The following is a 22,271-nucleotide window of genomic DNA, read 5'->3' as shown; positions in this document are numbered from 1 at the left end:
GATAGCCCATAGAGAATTCATCACTCCTTGAAAAATATGATGTATACCCTGTGACCGCGCGCTTGTTAAGATTGTTACTTAAAATCTTTGGTCAAAGCATTGCATGTCAAAAGTATGATACTTTTAGATACATGTATAATTAACTTGAATTCATATAACAAGAAAACAAACTTAGACTAGGTATGACGTAGTCAACCTAGTGGAGGCTGATTTAATCTAACTAATTTATATTACGAGTGTTTAGCCATTTTTGGTCATCATATCTTTAGCTATTAGAAAGTGTCATTTTTATATAGCTACGTTGCAATTCATTAATGGAGATTTTATTTTCGACTGTGTTTAAGCACTACTTCAATTAATTACTATCTAAACCTTATTTCTCATCTCCAAACAGACTTGTTTCATTATTTTTATTCTCTTTCATTTCCTTGCGTTCTGTTTCCCTATAAATCAACTCCTTTGGTGCTTAAGTAGTTGCTATTTTTATTTTATAACCTTCCTACAAGTTCTGTCATTCGATCTTCTCTCTCACATGATTTAATTTACATTACATGGATTATTGCCCATCCTCGTTAGATGATAATCACATTCGATCTTCTCTCTCACATGATTTAATTTACATTACATGGATTATTGCCCATCCTCTTTAGATGATAATCACATTCGATCTTCTCTCTCACATGATTTAATTTACATTACATGGGTTATTGCCCATCTTCTTTAGATGATAATCACAGCTATAAATGGTATCAATTTAATACAAGATGTCATTGGAACCTATGATTTTGATGCAGGTAAGTTATATCAGTGAACCTAAAGTATTTTATTTAGGTCTTTGACTAGTCAATAATCGATGCACCTACTGTTTTTTTTTCTTACCATGGTAGCAAATCTGGTATTTATCAAAAATAGTTAACTTAAAGTGTAAAATATCTAAAATTAAGTCTTCTCTCAATACTATATGTAACGACCCGGCCCGTCCGCCCGTGGGAATTCTACTTATTCTGACCTCTATTTTTCTGTGGGTCATGGGACGTCGACCATCGGACGTGCCATTACCTACTAGGACTTTCCATCCTTGCCCAGTGAATTTTTGTCTTCCCCAGATTCGAACTCTAGACCTGTAGGCTAAAGTACTAAAGTTTCTTGAATCTGGTAACCAATAAAAAGGTGCCTTTTTATTGTAACGACTCGGCCCGTCCACCCGTGGGAATTCTACTTATCCCAACCCCTATTTTTCTGTGGATCATGGACCGTCGACCATCGACCGTGCCATTACCTACTAGGACTTTCCACCCCTGCCCAGTGGATTTTTGCTTTCCCCAGATTCGAAGTCTAGACCTGCAAGCTTCTCACTTGGTTACCAGATTCAAGGAACTTTAGTACTTTAGCCTGCAGGTCTAGAGTTCAAATCTGGGGAAGGTAAAAATCCACTGGACAGGGGTGGAAAGTCCTAGTAGGTAACGGCACGGTCACTGGTCGACGACCTATGACCCACAGAAAAATAGGGGTTGAGATAAGTAGAATTTCCACGGACGGACGAGCCGGATCGTTACACTATCAGCGAGATTTGATTTCTTTTTTTCATCATCATCTATATATGTTGTATTTGCTCAAGTACTCTTGATATTGAATTTTGTTGATTTTATTGCATCAAATAGAATTCACATAACCAACTCGTAGAAATGCCTTTCATTGGGACAAGAAACATGTATAAATGCCTTGGGGATGTGTCATCTACTTCTTAGTGGAATTGATTGTGATATTAGATTTCAAAGAACAATATCATTGTGATACTACTCTTTCAAAATCAACACCACGGTAGTATTGATTTTTGAAAATCAACACCACGACGATGCTAATTTTTTAAAATCAACACTACTTTGGTGTTCTTTGAATGCATCACCACTCTGGTGTTAATTTTCAAAGAACAACATCATTTTGGTACTGCATAAATTCTATAATTAGTATCATTATAATGTTGTATTTTGAAATCAGCACTATTGTGGATGCTATATTTTGAAATTCAGTAACACAATAATATTGTTCTTTGAATACAATATCATAGTTTGGGTGTGTCATTTTACTTAGGGTGAGACCTTCAGCTTGTGTTCTTGCACTTCATGCTACAATACGAGATAAATTATCTTAGAGATTGATTTTTTTTTCTTTAAAAAAAGAAGTTATCCTTATAGATAATTAATTTTCAGTTTAAATTGAATTTTCTATTGATTATCCTGTACTTGATTTGAGGTTAATCAGAAAAAAAGTATTTGTCTTGATGTAGGTTTTGAATAAAATAGATCTATCAAGTGCTAAACCTTATCACATTGCACTGTACATGCGATGTTGGTTTATCTCAAACTAGTATCACATTCAAACCAGCACCACTGTGGTGTAGTTCCCATTCGATCTGATTCGATTGATAATATCAATCTATATTCTATTTAATGAAATGAATTTTAAAATCCAAATCGAATCGAATTATCCAAAATAATTAATATTATTATTATTATTAAATAGAATTTCCAAACGGTCAAGCTCAAAGACCCATCTACCCACTGAATTAATAAAAATACTCTGGTTAAATCTCCTTTATTGTTATATCATTCTTAATATAGATATCTTTTAAATATATATCATTAATTAGGTTATAATAATTTATTAACTTTAAATTTTGGAACGATGATATATAATGAACTTATTAAATATATAAATAACTTATATTTGTTATCATGATAGAACTTGCAATGAACTAGTTGAGCATTATAAGTAAGTTTTTTATTATATTTTTAAATAATATTATTATTAATATATTTGAAGAATTTTTTTATTATTTTAAAATATTAAAAAATCTTTTTTTACATAGTTTTACTCTAAACACTAATAAAATATAAATATATATAACTTGAAAAAATGGGTCGATGTCAATATATAACTTGAAAATTCAAAGAGGGTCATTCAAGGAGGGCCAACCTACTGATAGACATACATCAGACACGTGGATAATGAAACTAAAAAAAATTCTAATAAAATTTTTAATATTATTGATATTGTATAATAATAATTATATTATTTTTATCAATAATATTGTAAAAAAGATTACATGAGAGCCTAACCACTAGACAAATTTTAATAATGTAATATGGAATCTATACTATAAAACATTTATAAAAAAAATATTGCACAAATGAAGAAAGAAGTTTACCCTACCATCACATATATAAGGAGATATTTGAAATGCATGACACACAATTTGAAACGAGAAAAAAAATGATAAAACATCGAAGAGTTAAGAGGTGGAAAATGGTGAATTGAATACCAAGTTACGACATTAGAGATACTTAATTTTATAATGAGATTTTATCTCAATCACTAGCCTCTCTTTTTGTTTTTCTTGACAATTCTATGCCTACTTTTGATTCTCATGTTAAGATTATATTTTGAATATTTTGATAATAATGGGAATAAACGTGACTAAATAGTGTAATGTGATTATATTTTATATTTTTTTTGTTAATTTAAATTTTTTATTTTTTAAATTAATTAATTTTGGAGATGACTAACTAATCAACCCTATAGAAGTTTCCCTTCAAAAAAAGTGCTCACATTGTGGTCATCGACAGTCGACCTCCACTCAATTCATCTCTATAGAGCGGCATGTTCCATCTAGGTATTAAGATCGTAGATCACAATATGACCACTCTGCTAGATGGTAGTCCGACTCATCTAGGTAATCATATTTTGTGCTGTCATCTTACTTAAATGGTTTACATTTTGATGAATGTTTTTATATTTTATAAATGCAATTTGAATTTGATGTAGTACAGGTTCAAATCAAAATTAAAAGTGTATCAGATTGACATGGTTAACAAATAGGGATGGATATATATAATTCAGTCACTTTAACAATTGAAATTTTAAATTTAGTCGTTAATTAATGACCGAATTCAAACCGTAGTGATCACATTCAAATTGATCGCTAAATTTAGCGATCAAAATTTTAAATTCGATTGCTAATTTAGTCACCGAATTTAAAATTTAAATTATGATTTTCTTTTAGTGTCATTTGAAGTTATTTTGGTAAAAATTATTCTATATTGTATTAGTTTCCACCAAAACTACTATAATATAGAATAATTTTAACTAAATATGCTTTATGTTATATGTGTTTTATAATAAATTTTAACTATTATACCATAAGATAGTTTTGGTCAAAGTTACTTTAGATGTAACATTAATTTTAATCAAGTTTCAGTTGTAATTGTTTTGGCCAAAATAAAAAATAAAGGGTGTCATTTGTTAGGTGGAAAATTTTGAAAAAAATAACAACTAAAATAAAATAAGTACTTTTTGTTTAAATAAAAATATTATATTATTCAAAATAGCTATTTCATCAAATGACTTTGAAGAAATAATATCAATTATAAGCTTTTTTGGAACAAGGGGTCGGTTTGGGTATTTCTCAATATTAATGGCTTGACTTGAATAATTGTATTACTCACTAAAGAATGATTAATCAATACAATTAAATATAGTTATCCATAAGCAAGAAAATGCATATCCACATGATGAGAGATTAAACAGTAACCTTTCCTTTGATTAAACATAAATAAGTAGGTACAAAGGAACTCCAACCTCTAATTAGATTAATTAATTAACCTAGTTTGAGAGATTAAATTTTTAATAATACATAGAAATAAATGATTAGTGCTAGATCACTATGACCAAATTTATAATCAACAAGATATTCATGGATATTATTCCCTACTTTCTTTCATTTTCAAAACACAGTTAAAACAAGTGAAATATAAATATTCTATATATGTTTTAATTCTTTTTTTTTGTTGATATTCTCACAAAAATAATAAATTCTTACATATTTATATACATTTGACACCTGTCGTACACGGTCAAAATGTCAGATCAGAGTGTAGTATAGCTAGGGTTATTATGATGAGGTTGCAGCTAGCCCTACACCTCCATGCCTATGAACTCATGCATTCAATTTTTTCAGAAGTGAATTAAAACTTCAAACTGTACACCAAAAAGCTTCAAGAGGAATCAAATGAACTCTACAAATGAAACTGAAACCCTCTCGAAGAACACAACTCATTGGGCTCTCCATCAAATCACAAGGTAGGGCTTTTTGTTGCACACCAAGCATTGGCATGCATTAGAGTACGGCTTGTATATGCATGCATGCACCCTACTACCTGCAACCCTAACGCTATGATACATACTGATCACACACCCATGACTACTGGACTGTCAACCTAAACCCTAACCCTAGCATGCGTGATTCTCTCTCTTCATCCCTGGAGTACACATCCTCTCTTAATTTGTCTCTGCTCATCCCTCCTCTATTTGAATTAGTCTACGTCTGATCACTGATGAACTGTTGTTGCTCAGGTATGCATTCATTAGATAATTTCTCCATATAAGGAGCCATTGCTGTTCCTAAAAGCTTATAACTCAATGAATCTGGCCACCCTTTGGAAACAATAAATAATGATCAACGAAGAGCACCAATTATATATATAAATAGACCGGCAGGCAGAATTAAGCTATGCAGTAGGCATGCATCTGGTATCATCTTAATCATAGGGGGTGGCTGAAATCTACCTTAAACTAATATGACTGCGGCCTCGCACAATCTATAAAGTGTTTATCATGATCATGATTAACCAAAAAATAAACCTCTACTTTGTGCCTTCATCATTGTGCACTGAGTTAATGCTTTTAAAATTTATACCATGTAATTTGTTGGAACTAACCATTGGATAAAAGAATATGTGCACAAGTGCTCCTCCTTCATCTTTCTTCCATCTATATATGTCTCCCTTTCTGTTCTAACTCAACTCCACACCTTCCTTCCTTCCTCCAACATATCTATGTCTCTTGGTCTCTTTTATCTTGAATTCTCTCTGATCATATACGATGATATGCAGTATCAGTATGGTGCACCACAAGAAGCTGAAGCTGCCAGCATGATCTGATCTCAAAAATATATGTATAGAGAATATTTAAGTAGCAGATCATGTTGCAGTTTCATCTGCTGATGGGAGCACCAAATTTAAGCTCTGGATTTCCTTGTTCTGCATTCTAATCATTAGGTTTTATGAGATCATGCCACATATGGAAACCTGTTGTGGAAACTTATGCTGTTTTTATTTTTCATGTTTTTATTTATCAGGACAGAAATGAGGCTTTTTTAATTATTTTGATTTTTACAAGGTTTAGTTTTGTGGCATGCAGTGAATTAAAATGGCCTTGATCAACGCTAAAAACAAAAAGAAATTCATCATTTTCTTCCTTACTTTTATGTTGATTCTTCTTGCACATACAGTTAGGACTTCTTGAGCTCGCTCTTTTATTCACTAGATTTCTCATTAAAATATGCTTCTGTGAACTGAAAGAACTTAAGGAGCACCTTAACCCACAGAATATGTGATTATGCTTATCGACATCTATAAGTTGTTTGATCGTCAATTCTTGCCTTGTTTTCTTTCCTTTCTTGGGAGAAATAAAATGAAAATATATATAGGATAATGAACTATGTCTACATATCCATGTTTGAAATTTGGTTAGCACTAAATTTCGATATTTTGACAAAGAGTTTAAATTAGACATTGTGTTGTTTTGATATGTTTTGAGCAGGGATTTGCATAAACACACATGGAGTTTGAGAGTTCTTCGATGCGGTTGATTGATGAGGATTTGGCACGGATGACATTGAAGTACATCGATCGAGATCAATGATTTGGCATGGCCAAGTTGACAACTCGATTACTTGTGGTTTACAAGTGTTTGGAGAAGACTAATTGAATTGCAAGACATAGAGCATCAAAGTAGTGAGGATGATAATTAGTCTATTGAATTTAGTTGTTTGATGATTGAGTTGAGGAGTTAACAAATAAGATCATTTTGTTTATGATTTAGTTGACTGATTGATGGCATATTAGATGATTGATGGTAAGTTACTAGTGGATTAATATCGAGATGAAAAATAAAAAAAATATTTTTTGCATGAAATGGTTACATTTGATAGAAGAGTCAACTACTAGTATAAAATAGTTAACTACATGCATTATAACTTTATTAGTTCATCATCTCATGTGCACCACGAGCACAAATATAATATATATATATATATATATATAATTCAATTAATTTTGAAACTTCCTTTCGATAAATCCAAAAATATTTACGATAATTCGCTCAACAATCAATTTTATTATAAAAACATAAATTCATCAAAAAATTTACCGTACCATGCCCGAGGTAAGAACCGGTGTTTGTCTTGAACCAAACCGCCGGTCCAAAGTTTCTCATTAATAGCTCCATAACACATTAATTTACCACCAAGCTGCAGGTCGGTCCCACGGCATGAAGAAATAAAAGCAAACGCCACGTAAGGTAATTTTAATTGGATGATATTAGATCGACCGGTTCACAACCGGTTCGCTGCGGTGAACCGGCATATAATGCCGGTCGACTTCGATAATACCGATCAACTTGTAATAATAAAATTAAATTATAAATTAGTTATCCTCTTGTGCGGCTTATCGCTGGCGTCGTCGTCCTTCTCCTTCGATCCCTTCCCCCTTCGCCTTCGAATCTACCCTCCAATCTCGCTCCCCGCCGCCTACTACTCGGACTTCTCCGCAAAAATCCCATCTTGGTCTCCCCCCTGCCGTCGATCCATTTGCGCCGCCCTTCCGCCACGTGATTCCCAGATCAATGCGGCGCCTTGGTCCGCAGGGAGCAGTTTCCCGCCTCCTCGGTGTCCGTTTCGTGAAAGGTTGGATTCGGGAGGCAGCGTGAGGGACTTAAGAGATTTGGCGGTCGACGGAATGGCAGCGGCCTCGGTAGCGGCAGTGGTGACGGTGAAGCGGAAGCAGCTGGTCGCGTGCATGACGTGCCCAATCTGCCACAAGTTAATCCGGGATGCCACCACCATCTCTGAGTGCCTTCATACGTGTGAGTAACCTCCTCATCCTCCCCTTCTCGCACGCTAATCTGAGGGCCTCCGTTTCTTCCGGCTCCTCCAATTTACGTCTTTTGCCGATCCGTGGTGTTTCTCTGTCGTTTTGCATGTTGTTTCAAAGTTTATTCCTAGTTTGGAGTTGTTCGATCTTGGTTTACGTGATTCCTCGGTTTCTTCTCGTGTGAGACTCGGATCTTTGATTTTTTTTTTCTTCTTCTTCTTTTTGTTCTTTCCATGGAAGATTCAGAAATTTGGGGAGTCTCTAGGTTTGGAAACTTACCTTTTGTCGTTTGAGATTTTCCCACTTTGGTATGAGGCATTATGATATTATGATGGCACATGACGCCAAGTATATATTTTTGCCTACATATAAACAAATACGTAAAGTGGACATTGAAAGTTAAAATCTTCATTTCTTTTTCTTGATACATGGAGTAGTTCCTACTATCAAAAATAGAACATTTTTGCAAGACTTCTTCACGTTAATGAACTGAGGTTGTTGGATAGAGAATGTCTGCAGGAGGTGAATTACCTGAAATCAGTGCTAGCCCACAAAAATTCTTGATAAAGTTGGCATCTAAGTTACTACTTTGACTGTGCACTCACAAACAAAAGGAGAGATTGTCTGTGATGCCTTTCTGAGGCGTGAAAATATACTCATGTCATTGTTGGCACTTTCCAGAAAATAGGAAACAAGAAATTCTTGGCACTTGGATTAATTTTACAGCTAAAACTTCAGTCTAGTTTTTTCTTGAGATCAATTCTGTCTTCATGTTTGATTGTTTCGTAGTCATTTTTGGCAATTCACTGCTAGGTAGTATAGACCGATCCATAATATAGACTCACTTATTTTTTGGCAAAATTATTTGGTGCTGCAGTTGAGCTAAACTGGTGTAGTTTCTTTCAACTTCCTGAGCCTTCAAATAGACTATTATACCTAAAAGTTGACTTTTCTTGAGTAGATAATATCTTTTGCTTTAGTTATTTTCACTTTGGTGCATAGCATCTCCCAACACACACATGTCTCTTATGTCATTCAGTATCTCTTATCCCAACACACATTTGAGAACTATTGCTGTCTTTGATGATAGATTTTGTCCTTCCATCTTGTATCTGAGTTGTGTTGAATTTTTATTATTGATGTTCTGCTTTGTCAGTTGGAAGAAAATTTTCATTTTTTTTTGGAAAAAAAAATCTTTTTCATACTTGATCTTCAAATAGTTTGCAGGAAGTGTATATATGAAAAACTCACAAGCGAAGAAATAGATTGCTGTCCTATATGTAATATTGAACTGGGCTGTGTTCCTATTGAAAAACTCAGGTAATTTGCTTTCCTTTGTTGTTGTGCTGGTGCTGTTTGCATCATGTTGCTTATTATAGTTTCTCACTAGATTTTGGTATACAAATTGTTTGAAGTAGCTATTATATTATCCGGGTTCTAGATTTCTGCAATATTATAGTGAAAACCTTATCGTTGACTGGATTATCAATATCTAAGCTTCCATCTTAGTTTTTTTCCACTTTTTGGATCTGTTGGAATAAAAAATAATTTCACCAACTTATAAAATATAGGCACAGCTTCCTTCTGATTTCAAACGATATGGGTTTATCACCTTTAACTGCTCTCATGTCATGTGTCAGCGCTTCTTCCCAATTCCATTATTTGAGGAACTGATTGTTCCCTAAGACGGGGTTGACCTGGCTGTAGGATTGGTGGAATTTGTTCTGGTGGTGATTGTTGGCAATTGCATCATAGATTATGTGAAAGTGCAGCATATGTAACAATAGGGGAGGTTTCTGGTGGTATGCAGGCCTCAAGCAGGTAGTAGTGTATCAAACTTCGTGGGTGAAAGGCTGTATTGTTCAAGGCTGGGTGGTAAGCCAGAGATCAAAATATGCAATGTGTCCAGTAGAGTTCTGAAGCTGGAATGGTAACCTCATTAGTTTTGAATTTGTATGATAAGTTTAGGGAATGGCTTGGCTTTAAGTAGCAGCATCCTCAAATGATTTATGAGCAGTGGTAGTTTAGTGTATAGCCAGGGGTTGTTAGCCTTTTTTAGTTTTTGTCAGTTGTTGTCTAGAGGAATACTTTTCAGTTTTAGTGGCAGGATCCTCTCTTGTCATTCTATCTTTTTTCTAAAAGAACACTGCATTTCATTCTTACTATATTAAGGATTTCATGAGTGTTATAACAATTGTGAAATGCTAATATGCTGGAATTGTTGCAATTGTGAACTGAGTTCCTGGTTAAATCTGAAATTCCTTGTTTTATACTTTGAGCTTCTGATACAGTATGTCTCTCTTCAAGCATATCCTAATTTTGGTACCATCTGCAGAGCTGACCACAATCTGCAAGATTTGAGATCTAAGATATTTCCTTTCAAAAGGAGAAAGATTGAAGCTCTTGAAAATTTTCCTCTTGTAACATTTCCTGCTAAAAGAAAAGAAAGATCACTTTCATCGTTAGTAGTCGACACTCCTCAAATAGCAGCACAGACAGCTTTGCATGGAAGGCGAACAAGAGCTGCTGCTAGAAAGGCTGCGACATTTTGTGGACTAAGTCATGATATTCAAGAATCCATAAAGAGGATGGATGATAAAAGTCTTGATGACCTTCCTGAGAACTCATCTGCTAATCCAAACAAGCTGGACCCTTGTAGAAAACAGGCAGCAATCCTTTTTCTTAATTTCTTCTTTCCTTGTTTTTCTGTTTCTAAAGTTTTATGTTCTTTTTAGATTTTAAATATAAGTTCATCCTCCATTAGTGTCCATGTTTAACTTTGGCAATACTTTCTCAGACTTCTTCAAATATGGAGCCATTCAGCACTACTCCTATCAAACATTCATCAAGTGGAGGGGACTCCTTTCGGAATAAGACTGAGCCCTGGAAACCTTTAGATTGTCTAGCTGAAGTGGCAAAGTCTTTTAAGTCCAGTCCACAGAATCCTGTTATCAAGGCAGAACTCATCAGTGCACAGAATGGTGAAGCTAATATTTGTCAAACTAGGCTACACAAGTTCAAAATTAAGGAAGAGAAAAATGACATCATCCAAATGTCTTCTGTAGCAGCAAAATCTAAAAGGTTGCAAGGGATCAATGGAAAACAGAAGGGTACTATGTCATCATCTCAAGCACCAATTGATGCAACAACTGGGCCATGTGACAGAAGAATTTGCCCAATATGGTTTCAGTTAATTGCTTCCTTAAACCAGTTATGGTCTTTTCTCTTGTGGAGATTGTATAATCATCATTCTTACTTCATTTCTGTTTTGATTTTTATTCATTTTAATGTTTTTTTTTCAGGGAAGGAGATTCACCTCTTCCCCAGATACCAAATAGTTATTTGAGGATTAAGTGAGTTTAATTATCATGATCCTACAATCTCATGCATAATTTGTCTATAGTTTTAACTTGCCACTGTTTTCCTTATCTTTTTCATTTAGAATTTTTGCTGTTGCTTGTAGTTTTTGTCAAAAACCATCAATTCCAGTCTCAATCGCAGATGAAAAGGTTGAGTTGAATTAGATGTTGGCAGATGAGTTGGTTTACATCAAGGTAGCCGATCACAATAGTCAGGACTTACAAATGATGATAATGATAATAGTTGAGGTCAATCATGTGTAGTTGTATAACTATAATTATTTTGTTAAAGAACTTCCAGCAAGGAAATTTTAGTTGATAAAAGAATCCAGAGCACATACATAAGGATCAATGATAATTAACGTTGCAAACTATGACAAACCTGGTTACATTAATTATGCTGATCTTTGTCATTCTGTTAATGTTGACTTAGGGTGGATGGCCTGCGAGAACAATCTTAGAGAAGGACCTCATGCTTGATAAACCTTATTTTTATCACTTCGTATTCATTTATTTTACCTTCCATTTGATGACTTTTCTGGTTACCATATTCAGAGATGGCAATGTACCTGTTTCTTGTATCCAGAAGTACCTTGTCAGGAAGCTCGATCTTCACAGTGAAACCGAGGTAATTTATAGAGTTTGCCTAAAGTTGGTGCATTTTGCCTGAGTGCAACCCTTGAGACTGTATGATGATTGGAAACAAGTGTTATTTTACTTTTCCTATCCTTCATAAAACATTAATAGTTTGGCAAAATATCAGTTGCATCAATGCTACAGAACGTGTACAAGGAAGAAACAGCTAGCGGTCGCAACATTTTGTTAGGTGTAGCTTTGGTGAAGAAATTAGCTGAAATATAACTGAACATAATGTCAGAGCCTTTTATTTTCTTCAGTGCATTGAGTGACTATATAAAAATCAGAGTGCGTGTGAGTTACAACAATTAATTAATCATTAAGCTTAAAATCAGTACAAGGATGCCTTAGCATTGGTAATCTGGAACTACATAACTCAGTCTTCTTTGTATAGCTTTATAAGTGTTGATCCCCGCCTAATCTTCTAATAATATTTATGGTTCTTCTCAGACACTTATAGAACTTGAGTTGCATGGTCAACCGTGCATTTATGTGCAATATCTGGTACATGTATGACCTACAGAATATTTAAAAAAGTAGTATTTGGCATTTCTAGAAAAGACCTAGGCTGCCTTGGGTAAGGCTAAGATCAAATCAGTAAGTTTTCTTGTGTCTGTGTTTGAGTTTATCAAACACGAATACAGGCTTAAAGTTATTTGATCAAGTCAAACACTTGTCCTAGGAGCCTTGTTTGCTTACTATGAGTTGGTTATAGGACACAGAAGACCACAGATATACTTGCTAGCAAATTGATATGTCAGTTACCGACGTTTCATCTGATTTGTTATGACTACTTGCACTATATCCAGAAAACTTGATGTAGAAGTAGCTACTACAGAGTTATGATGCATCCAGGTATATCCAACTGTAAGACTCCTATTACCTCGTGCAATAGACAGTATCTGGACATGAACTTTAACATGCAAATATCAATGGACAACAGACTGAGTTTTTCTCTGCAAGCTGTAAGTGTATATGTTCATTCCAAATCTTCTCCATAATATGATTCTGCTCATTAGTTTGTTGAAACAAGCCTAATCATATGCGATCAAGAAGTAGATAATCAATGTGACGAGCCATATAGATTAGTTATCCTCCTTTTAGTCCTTGATTTTACTGAACGTTTACTTAAGCAACAGATGTAGACCCAATTCAAAAAGATATGTACACACAGAAAATTACCTAGTAAATACATGCACTTCCCTTACGATTCTTTGCCCGAGTTGTACTTGTTTGCTTTTAGGAAGACTATTAAGCCACATCAATGACATTCAAAAGGTTTGATGATGCCAGTTGCATTCTGTTACTCAAACTCATTCTCAGTGTCTTGACACTTTTATCTATTTGGATATCCTTCATGGTCATTCTCTGAAAAATTTAGTGCATAGCAAATGGAATGTTGGTTTAAAAGAGTAAAGAAGAGATGGTGAATACTTGTACAGGTAGGTATCATGTTCCGCGGCCAGGCAGTGAGCCCTACTACATCTTTACACAAGTTGCTGGTTCAATGGCTAAGAGTGGGCTCATCACAGAGATTGCCAACCTCCGCCGGAACCTCGGGCAAGGAGTTCGTCATGGTGCTAGCCTACGGTCGATCCAAGGTTGACATTCCAGCTTAACGAACGATTGACAACTTCTTTGAACTCTTAGCTGATCCTCTACCATTTGTTCATTGAATCATTGTACACGATCTTGTTTGTTGCTTTGTGGCTCTTGCACTAAATCTGTGATATAATAGTGACTCAGAGGCAAACCAAAGTAAACTAAATATTTTGTATTCTTTATCATACAATTTTATTTTCTTCACATTTCAATGTTCTAACTTATGTAGTCTGACTTTAGTACACACATTAAATTTGGGTGTTTTTTGTGTAACTGTTAATTCTTCTTCATGAGTTAAGTATAATACATGTATTTTTCATTAGATGTCAATCATTCATATATATTAATAAAAAATTAAATGTATATGATCATATCATGAATGATTATCAAATGATTACACATGTAATTTTTTTTAAAGAATAAAGATCTAAAATTATCATGCAAATGTGTAAAAACAATCCATATTTGTGACTTTAGACAGCCAATTTATTTAATGAGCATGTATTTCTAGGGTTCTGATATATATTGGAAGATTATGGATCCCCAAGTTTCTCTATTTACAAATAAGACAAATAATAAAGTGAGGATAAAAGAATTAATTACATTAATAAAAAAGTCAATCATCAGACAAACAATAAATAGATTTGGAATATTGAATCATTAAAAAGATTTCGATGAGATATGGAATCATTTAATATGTTTGTATGTATCCATAAGATTATATCTCAATTTAATAGAGATTTGTTTAACTTAATCTTGTAATATAACTCATTTAATTCTGTCTTTATCAAGCGAATAATTGTACTAACAACTAAAGAAAACAAATTCCTTGTCGTTCGTAATTCGAGGGGCAGGCAAGAAACGTGTGTGAAATATATGGATGAAAATACAAAATCCTCCTTTGTTTTTAAATTGACCCCTTCGAATTCAAAAGACAACAATTTAGTCCTTGTCTCTTGCTCCGACCTCTCTGCTCTGCACTGCACACCTCCCAATCACATAGGCGCCATTGGAAGGCCAGCATCTGGCTTGACTCTAGGGTTCTTGTCCTTTGCCAAGGTCAGCTCTTTGATCCTGTCTGTTATCCTCTCGTTCTGTAGCAGCGCAAGAATTGATGCGCTTTTTGAGGATTTCTCAACATTTGTTGAGCTCAGTAGGAATATCCGTCTAACATAGCTCAAGTTGTCTGTTTTGTGATGCTTTGAATCAAGCTCGGTGGCCAAAATATGATTTTGTCGTTTCCTCATTTTGCATGCTGAAGTAGGTTTAGAATGCTTTTTTCAGAACAAGGTTTGGTTCTTTCTTTTGTTTCTTGTTTAGATCTCTTCTTATCAATTTTAACCATTGATTCATTTTTATGTAGAATTTTAGGTTAATCTAGAGCTGTGGCTTTGAGATGGAGGAGGTGGAGAGGGTTAATAGAGCTGCAATCGAGAGTTGTCATAGAGTTCTTAGCCTCCTTTCCCAGCCTCCACATAAACCCCAATCTTCAAACTTGTTGAGTGAGACGCGGGATGCTGTTACAAGATTCAAGAAAGTGGTTTCTTTGCTTAGCAAAAGTTCTGGCCATGGAAGAGTTAGGGTTGTCAACAAAGCCATGTCTCCCTCCCATCACAATAAACTCCTCTCAGACAATCAATTATCGTCGAAGATGGAGCACAGTCCCAATCCATACCAACAACTTCCAAGAACTAGTTTAGAGGGAAACGTTCACTTTTTGGATTCAAGTGCTAAGAACCCTTTCCAACTATCCCAGAGGAGCCTCTTTGATAATCAATTTGTGCCAAAGGCCTCATCTTCGAGTCATTATCAGCTTCTTCAGCGCCCATTGCAGAATGATTCCAGGTTTCAGCTTCACCGGCAGATGAAGCTTCAGGCTGGCATGTTTCGGAGGAGTAATAGTGCCATCAACCTTAAATTTGATAGTTTTAGTCACACACCTTCAGCATCAACCACAAGCATGGATGGTAGCGTGGCTAGCTTGGATGGAAAGCCATTCCATCTGATTTGTGGACCAGCTTCGTCTGACCCGGTAAACCTGCACCTGCCTCCCAAGCGGAGGTGTGTATGTAGAGCTGAGGATGGAAATGGAAAATATGCCATGTGTGGCCGGTGTCATTGCTCAAAGAGAAGGTGAGGTCATGGATGTTATTTTCTATCAGAGCTGGAGCTGTGATTCTAGGGATTGAATTCAACTGTTGCTAACTATATTATTATCTTTAGTAGGAAGCTAAGAGTTAAGAGAACCATTAAGGTGCCCGCTGTCAGCAATAAGCTAGCCGATATCCCGCCCGATGACTACTCGTGGAGAAAGTATGGACAAAAGCCAATCAAGGGATCTCCTCATCCTAGGCATGTTATCTCATACCAATCTCTCTTTCACAGTTTAAATCATGCACTTAGGTTTATCTAGATTAGTTGCTTTTCACCATTTCAGTTGCTACTTGCTTTAGTTTGTTTTTCTTCGTGCAGCATAGCTAAAGAGCAAGGACACTAGTTAAGTAACCTTTCACTAAAACTCAACTGTTTTGCCCCTTCGACTAGTTCACAGAACAGGCAATTTTGCTTTCTTATCTTAAGGTTCCCTTCCAAATGAATCTATTGCTCTTTTTTTTTTCAATCCATGTGATAACTGATAAGTAAATGCTAAATTGGGAAATAGTTAGCTTGTGCTTATTTGCATTTTATGCATGTTTGGCCGAAGTACTTCTGGCCCATAAACCTTGTTTTCTCCTCTTTGCATCAGTAGTTTTGATTGTCTCTTAATAGCACATTTACCTAATTGGAAGCACACTTTAACCAATCCAGAAACCCATAAACACGTTAAGGAATAAGTCTCATGCTTCAAGAAGTTGTAGTTAGTGAAGGTTTGCATAAGTTTACTGAAAACACAATGCAGGGGATATTACAAATGCAGCAGCATGAGGGGCTGCCCTGCGAGGAAACATGTTGAAAGGTGCTCGGAAGACCCTTCGATGATGATTGTCACTTACGAAGGCGAGCACAATCACGCTCGGTTGCCCGCCCAGTCTGACCAGACATAAAGATTTTGTCACTAACACCTTCTGCTGATCAACTTGTTTATCACCTTCCTTCGGTCATTGCACCATCTCCATGGCCAAAGATAAGGCTGTGCCAAAGATACTGCTCTCTTGGAACTCAATCCATGGAACACCTTCCGCCTCTCCTCGGTTTCAGACAGAAGCAAGTTAAGACCAAATCACCTCTGCTTAGATAAACAAACAACAGGAGGTTAGCTTTGCCATGCCTTTTGCAAATCTTCTGCCAAAGCTGCTGCTGCTTTCTACCTCCATAGCAAATAGACCTTCAAGGTTGAGGATGATCAATATAATGATAAAACCAAGAGTGATTTGTTGTGATTTTGCCTAGTGCAACATCATCAGTAGTTTTTGTACACAAAAAAGAAAAGAGAAAATAAAACACAGTGATCAAGGATGGTTTGCTAAGTATCTCCAAGCCTAGCTCAATCCAAATTTCACTCAGTTGAGATATTAATATTATGGTTTAGCAAATGTGGTGCCATTGTAGAGCACATGATTTTTAGCAATTTTCCTCAAATTTTATTTTAAAAAAATATTTGTAATCTAAATTATATCTTCATTTGCTTTATAAAATATTAATAAAAAAAGGTGCCATGTAGTGAAATCTTGGCCCATTCATCCTACTAATATCCTTTTTAGACATCGACATAAAGACTCACCTAATAACATCTCATCCAATTAATTAACCTAATTAAAGCATTATCCTAGGTTTGAACATTATGATAATATTTGTTTCAAAGAAGACTTAAAAAAAAAAATTGTAAATTTTGTTTATTATATATATTTCTCATTTTTGTGTGGATGAAGTTGTTACTTGTTTTTCAAAAGAGCTACCAAGTTCACATCTAATGAGGGGCATTCCTAAAGATATGGGTCATTTTTTAGGTCGAAATCTTTTTCATATCATATTAATAACATAAATAATACAATCAATCAATAAATGAGAATATATATATTTTTACTAAATTAGACAAAGTTCAAATTCACACATGTAAGATTAATATCAAGTTTAACTTCCACCTAAACATTAACATTTCAAAAAATCAATCGAAAATTTTATATATATATATATATATATATATATATATATATATATATATATATATATATATATATATATATATATATATAAGTTGTATTTTCCTTTAAAATGAAGGAATTTAAGATATTTGATGTAACCTCTAAACTACGCAAAACTCACAAGTGAAGAATTCAGTACGCTACTAAAATCCTGATATATTATCGTAGCGGGTAATATAACGGAGTCCTGCTGCTATAGTAGCGGAACTGGCGACAAGAATTCCCGTTTCTGTCCCGTTATTTTTCCTGGAGTCGGCCGTGTCGTGGCATATCGGTCGTTACGTGTCGGCGGTCACTCAAAAAAAAAAATTGAATGAAATTACTCACTTGAAACTTCATCTAAATTTACCGGCTCCATGATATGCGAAGTATAGAAAGGAATCAATTAAAAGTAGGGTACAAAGTCGAGTATGAATAAGTGCAGAAATTATATTTAAAAGTAGTTCGCGCGTCGGGTTGATGTCAGAGTCCCGCCACAACACCAGATGGAGGTAGTCTTACCGCTCTCGAAACGACACGAGGGACCAGATTTACCTGCGAACAACTCGAACGCACAACGCGCGAAGGTTCCTCCGACCGCCGTTATCTTACGGCGTTAAACGGCGATGCGGTGCTATAAATGGCGTAACAGGGAGCTACCACTGTGACGCGGTGGAGAGGACTACAGCCAAGCTCGCAAGCGGATAGGAAGGCGAAGGGGCCGGGGCCGGCGGTGGGATAAGGAGAAGGTGAAGGATAGTTGAGGCGGAGGAAGGTGAAATCTCAAGCCATTGGTTGGTTTTTTCCCTCCTCTATCTCGTTAGGTATTGGTACCTTGGTTTTCTTTGGAATCAAATGTTGGAGCGAACGAAAAGTAGTTTGTGAGTTTTCTTAATCGGATGAGGGATTCACATTCGGAATCTCCTTTCTTTGCTTGGAATTTTGCTGGTTTCTTCCGGATTTGGGCTCTTCGATGCTTGTACCGGCATTTTAAGGATGTGCACTAGGAACGATTCGGAATGTAGTCTTTCTTCCTCGACAGTGTTTTGACGCAATCCTTTCTCTTCGACTTTAAATGTTTGCAGTAATTTTTGCCCCCTTTTCTCCCTACTTCTGTTGGTTTAAGAGCATTTTTCCTACCTCGATAGGGGATCTCTATGGAGTTTGGGTGGCTAATAATCGAGAAATGCGGACTCTGTTTTAATTAATTCTAGGGTATGGATAAGCATACTGTTCTTCTGTATGAATCCTTGTTTATTCATGTCACTTTCTCTCCGATTCGAAAATATTCGACGGTAATTTTATGCTTCCTAATGGTTAAAATCTTTCAAATTAAGGTTGTGTGGAAAAAAATTTATTGGCTTCCTGTTCCAACTTAGCGTCTTGTTTCAATTTCTTTCTGCTCTGATATATAAAAAAAAACTGGAGATGTAGGGTATTGATCCCCATGCCTCTAGCTCTACCATCTGAGCTACACCCTCTTAATAAAATGTAGTTACGACGATTGAAAGCTAATCGGTACATTATCCCATGTTACTTGTTGGTTGTCTTCTAAGAATTTGAAACTATTCTTAATATCATATCTTGTATCTAGCACTTGCTGATTCTGTTACGCTAACATCTTCTGCAGTTGCTATATTCTTTCTCATCTTCTAATCGTGCTATCTGAAGGGCATTATCCTCATGAATGGTCCAGCGCAGGACTGGTTTAGTATTTTTTTTTCTGGTTCAAAAAAAAAAAACAAACAAAAACTAAATATACTAATTACTAAATTTCGGTTTATTGCTCTTTTAGACAACTAAGTCAGATTCTCTTTGTAGCACTTCATGATGTTTTATGAGTCATTACCTTTTCACTTCATACCTTTGCATTATTCAAATTGCTAAATACTAACTTATAAAACACGATAAATTAGAACATGTATGGTTACCACCTTGAAAGTTTGGATGCATGCTGTGCTACCTGTCTAAAATCCTGAAGAAATTCCCTCAAATTGGTTAAGATAACTTAATGTTGAATTTTCCATTACTCAGTTAATTCTCATTTTTGTTTTTTCATTTCTACATGTGCTATGTCTTCCTTGGGCTTCCTATTTTAATCTCATATTTTGTTTCCTTTTTTAAATTCGCCTTGTTAGCTTTGCCCTTCATATTTGCAGCTCTTTTTTTACTTTGTATAGCTTATTTATAAAAGACATTTTCCAAAAAAATAATTAAAAAAGATTGGAGAAGTGGGGTATCGATCCCCATACCTCTCGCATGCTAAGCGAGCGCTCTACCATCTGAGCTACATCCCCACACTTTGAAATAGCTTATTTATGAGTCATTACCTTTTCACTTCATACCTTTTGCATTATTAAATCGCTCAATACTAAATTATAAAACACGATTTATAACATGTATGGTTACCACCTTGAAAGTTTGGATGCATGCTGTGCTACTTGTCTACAATCCTGAAGAAATTCACTCAAATTGGTTAAGATAACTTAATGTTGAATTTTCCATTACTCAGTTAATTCTCATTTTTGTTTTTTCATTTCTACATGTACTATGTGTTCCTTGGACTTCCTATTTTAATTTAATATTTTGTTTGTTTGTTTTTAATTCTCGTTGTTAGCTTTGCCCTTCATATTTGCAACTCTTTTTTTACTTTGTACATCTTATTTATGAGTCATTACCTTTTCACTTCATACCTTTTGCATTATTCAAATCGCTAAATACTAAATTATAAAACACGATAAATTATAACATGTATGGTTACCATCTTGAAAGTTTGGATGCATGTTGTGCTACCTGTCTAGAAGAAATTCCCTCAAATTGGTTAAGATAACTTAATGTTGAGTTTTCCATTACTCAGTTAATTCTCATTTTTGTTTTTTCATTTCTACATGTACTATGTGTTCCTTGAACTTTCTATTTTAATTTAATATTTTGTTTGTTTGTTTTTTAATTCTCCTTGTTAGCCTTGCCCTTCATATTTGCAGCTCTTTTTTTACTTTGTACAACTTATTTATGAGTCATTACCTTTTCACTTCATACCTATTGCATTATTCAAGTCGCTAAATACTAAGTTATAAAACACGATAAATTAGAACATGTATGGTTACCACCTTGACAGTTTGGATGCATGCTGTGCGTCTATAATCCTGAAAAAATTCCCTCAAATTGGTTAAGATAACTTAATGTTGAATTTTCCATTACTCAGTTAATTCTCATTTTTGTTTTTTCATTTCTACATGTGCTATGTCTTCCTTGGGCTTCCTATTTTAATCTAATATTTTGTTTCCTTTTTTAAATTCGCCTTGTTAGCCTTGCCCTTCATATTTGCAGCTTTTTTTTTTTTACTTTGTACAACTTATTTATAAAAGACATTTTCCAAAAAAATAATTAAAAAAATTGGAGAAGTGGGGTATCGATCCCCATACCTCTCGCATGCTAAGCGAGCGCTCTACCATCTGAGCTACATCCCCACACTTTATATAGCTTATTTATGAGTCATTACCTTTTCACTTCATACCTTTTGCATTATTAAATCGCTCAATACTAAATTATAAAACAAGATAAATTATAACATGTATGGTTACCATCTTGAAAGTTTAGATGCATGCTGTGCTACCTATCTAGAAGAAATTCCCTCAAATTGGTTAAGATAACTTAATGTTGAGTTTTCCATTACTCAATTAATTCTCATTTTTGTTTTTTCATTTCTACATGTACTATGTGTTCCTTGACTTCCTATTTTAATTTAATATTTTGCTTGTTTTTTTTAAAATTCTCCTTGTTAGCCTTGCCCTTCATATTTGTAGTTCATTTTTTTTTTACTTTGTACAACTTATTTATAAAAGATATTTTCCAAAAATATAATTAAAAAAAATGGAGATGTGGGGTATCGATCCCCATACCTCTCGCATGCTAAGCGAGCGCTCTACCATCTGAGCTACATCCCCACACTTTTTTTTTCTTTTTTTAACTATAGTTTCATCCATTTCTAATTAACAGTTTTTGGTGAAACTTTTGATAATTATTAATGAAAGACATTTTTCCACCAAAAGAAGTAAAAAATTGGAGATGTGGACCCCATTGTTCATATGCTATGTTAAGCAAGTGCTCTATCATCTAAGCTATATTCCCTAAGTATCTTCTTAAGGAAATCCTAATATAATTTGTCAGCCATCTCATTTTACGTAACACTTTCTGGTTGTGTTAACATCTTGTATAATGGACTTCTTTCTTGTTGTGTAATAAACAGTGCAATAGTGCAGTTTTTCAGTATTTTTTTTTGTTTAATGAATCAAATTAATAAAACTAATCACTTGGTTTTTTGCTATTCTTGCTATTGTAAGACAATTGGACTTTCTTTGTGTCACCTAATTATGTTTCTTGAGCCATTTGCTTTTATATTTTCTCCTTTTGTTTTGTCTATATGATGTGATTGGCCTTGCACTCGCATGTTGTTGGTAACTTTAGGCAGCCCCTCTTGCAATGGTAACTGAAATATTTGACAGAATTTTGTGAAGCAAACTTTCAGTTCTACATTTTATAATTTCTTAATTGTTAAACTT

General features: G+C 34.7%; 2 protein-coding genes and 3 non-coding genes across 7 annotated transcripts; 2 read left to right on the top strand and 3 right to left on the bottom strand.

The window, feature by feature from the left end:
- Positions 1-7,587: 7,587 nt before the first annotated feature.
- LOC141834777 (E3 ubiquitin protein ligase DRIP2-like) lies at positions 7,588-13,841 on the top strand. 3 transcript variants are annotated; one of them, XM_074722144.1, is made up of 8 exons: positions 7,588-7,983; positions 9,212-9,311; positions 10,327-10,657; positions 10,789-10,972; positions 11,060-11,201; positions 11,294-11,344; positions 11,906-11,978; positions 13,429-13,841. In XM_074722144.1, the coding sequence occupies exons 1-8, from the start codon at positions 7,857-7,859 to the stop codon at positions 13,603-13,605; spliced, it is 1,185 nt and encodes a 394-aa protein (XP_074578245.1). In that variant the 5' UTR covers positions 7,588-7,856; the 3' UTR covers positions 13,606-13,841. The 3 variants fall into 3 exon arrangements, with proteins under 3 accessions (XP_074578245.1, XP_074578244.1, XP_074578243.1); XM_074722143.1 differs by having other exon boundaries at positions 11,057-11,201; XM_074722142.1 differs by having other exon boundaries at positions 10,789-11,201.
- A 1,143-nt stretch (positions 13,842-14,984) lies between these two features.
- On the top strand, positions 14,985-16,868 carry LOC141834693 (putative WRKY transcription factor 21). The gene is made up of 3 exons (XM_074722032.1): positions 14,985-15,721; positions 15,815-15,940; positions 16,488-16,868. The coding sequence occupies exons 1-3, from the start codon at positions 14,985-14,987 to the stop codon at positions 16,630-16,632; spliced, it is 1,008 nt and encodes a 335-aa protein (XP_074578133.1). The 3' UTR covers positions 16,633-16,868.
- A 3,065-nt stretch (positions 16,869-19,933) lies between these two features.
- TRNAA-AGC (transfer RNA alanine (anticodon AGC)) lies at positions 19,934-20,006 on the bottom strand. Its single transcript has one exon. It is a non-coding gene; the product is annotated as a tRNA-Ala (tRNA).
- A 1,100-nt stretch (positions 20,007-21,106) lies between these two features.
- TRNAA-AGC (transfer RNA alanine (anticodon AGC)) lies at positions 21,107-21,179 on the bottom strand. Its single transcript has one exon. It is a non-coding gene; the product is annotated as a tRNA-Ala (tRNA).
- Positions 21,180-21,583: 404 nt separating this feature from the next.
- Positions 21,584-21,656, bottom strand: TRNAA-AGC (transfer RNA alanine (anticodon AGC)). The gene has a single exon. It is a non-coding gene; the product is annotated as a tRNA-Ala (tRNA).
- Between the last annotated feature and the right edge of the window lie 615 nt (positions 21,657-22,271).

The sequence above is a fragment of the Curcuma longa genome, chromosome 9 (genome assembly GCF_044706935.1).
Source record: "Curcuma longa cultivar G26 ecotype Majalengka, Jawa Barat chromosome 9, ITB_CL_G26_1.1, whole genome shotgun sequence".
Classification (NCBI taxonomy): Eukaryota; Viridiplantae; Streptophyta; class Magnoliopsida; order Zingiberales; family Zingiberaceae; genus Curcuma; species Curcuma longa.
This window is presented reverse-complemented; position numbering and strand designations above follow the sequence as displayed.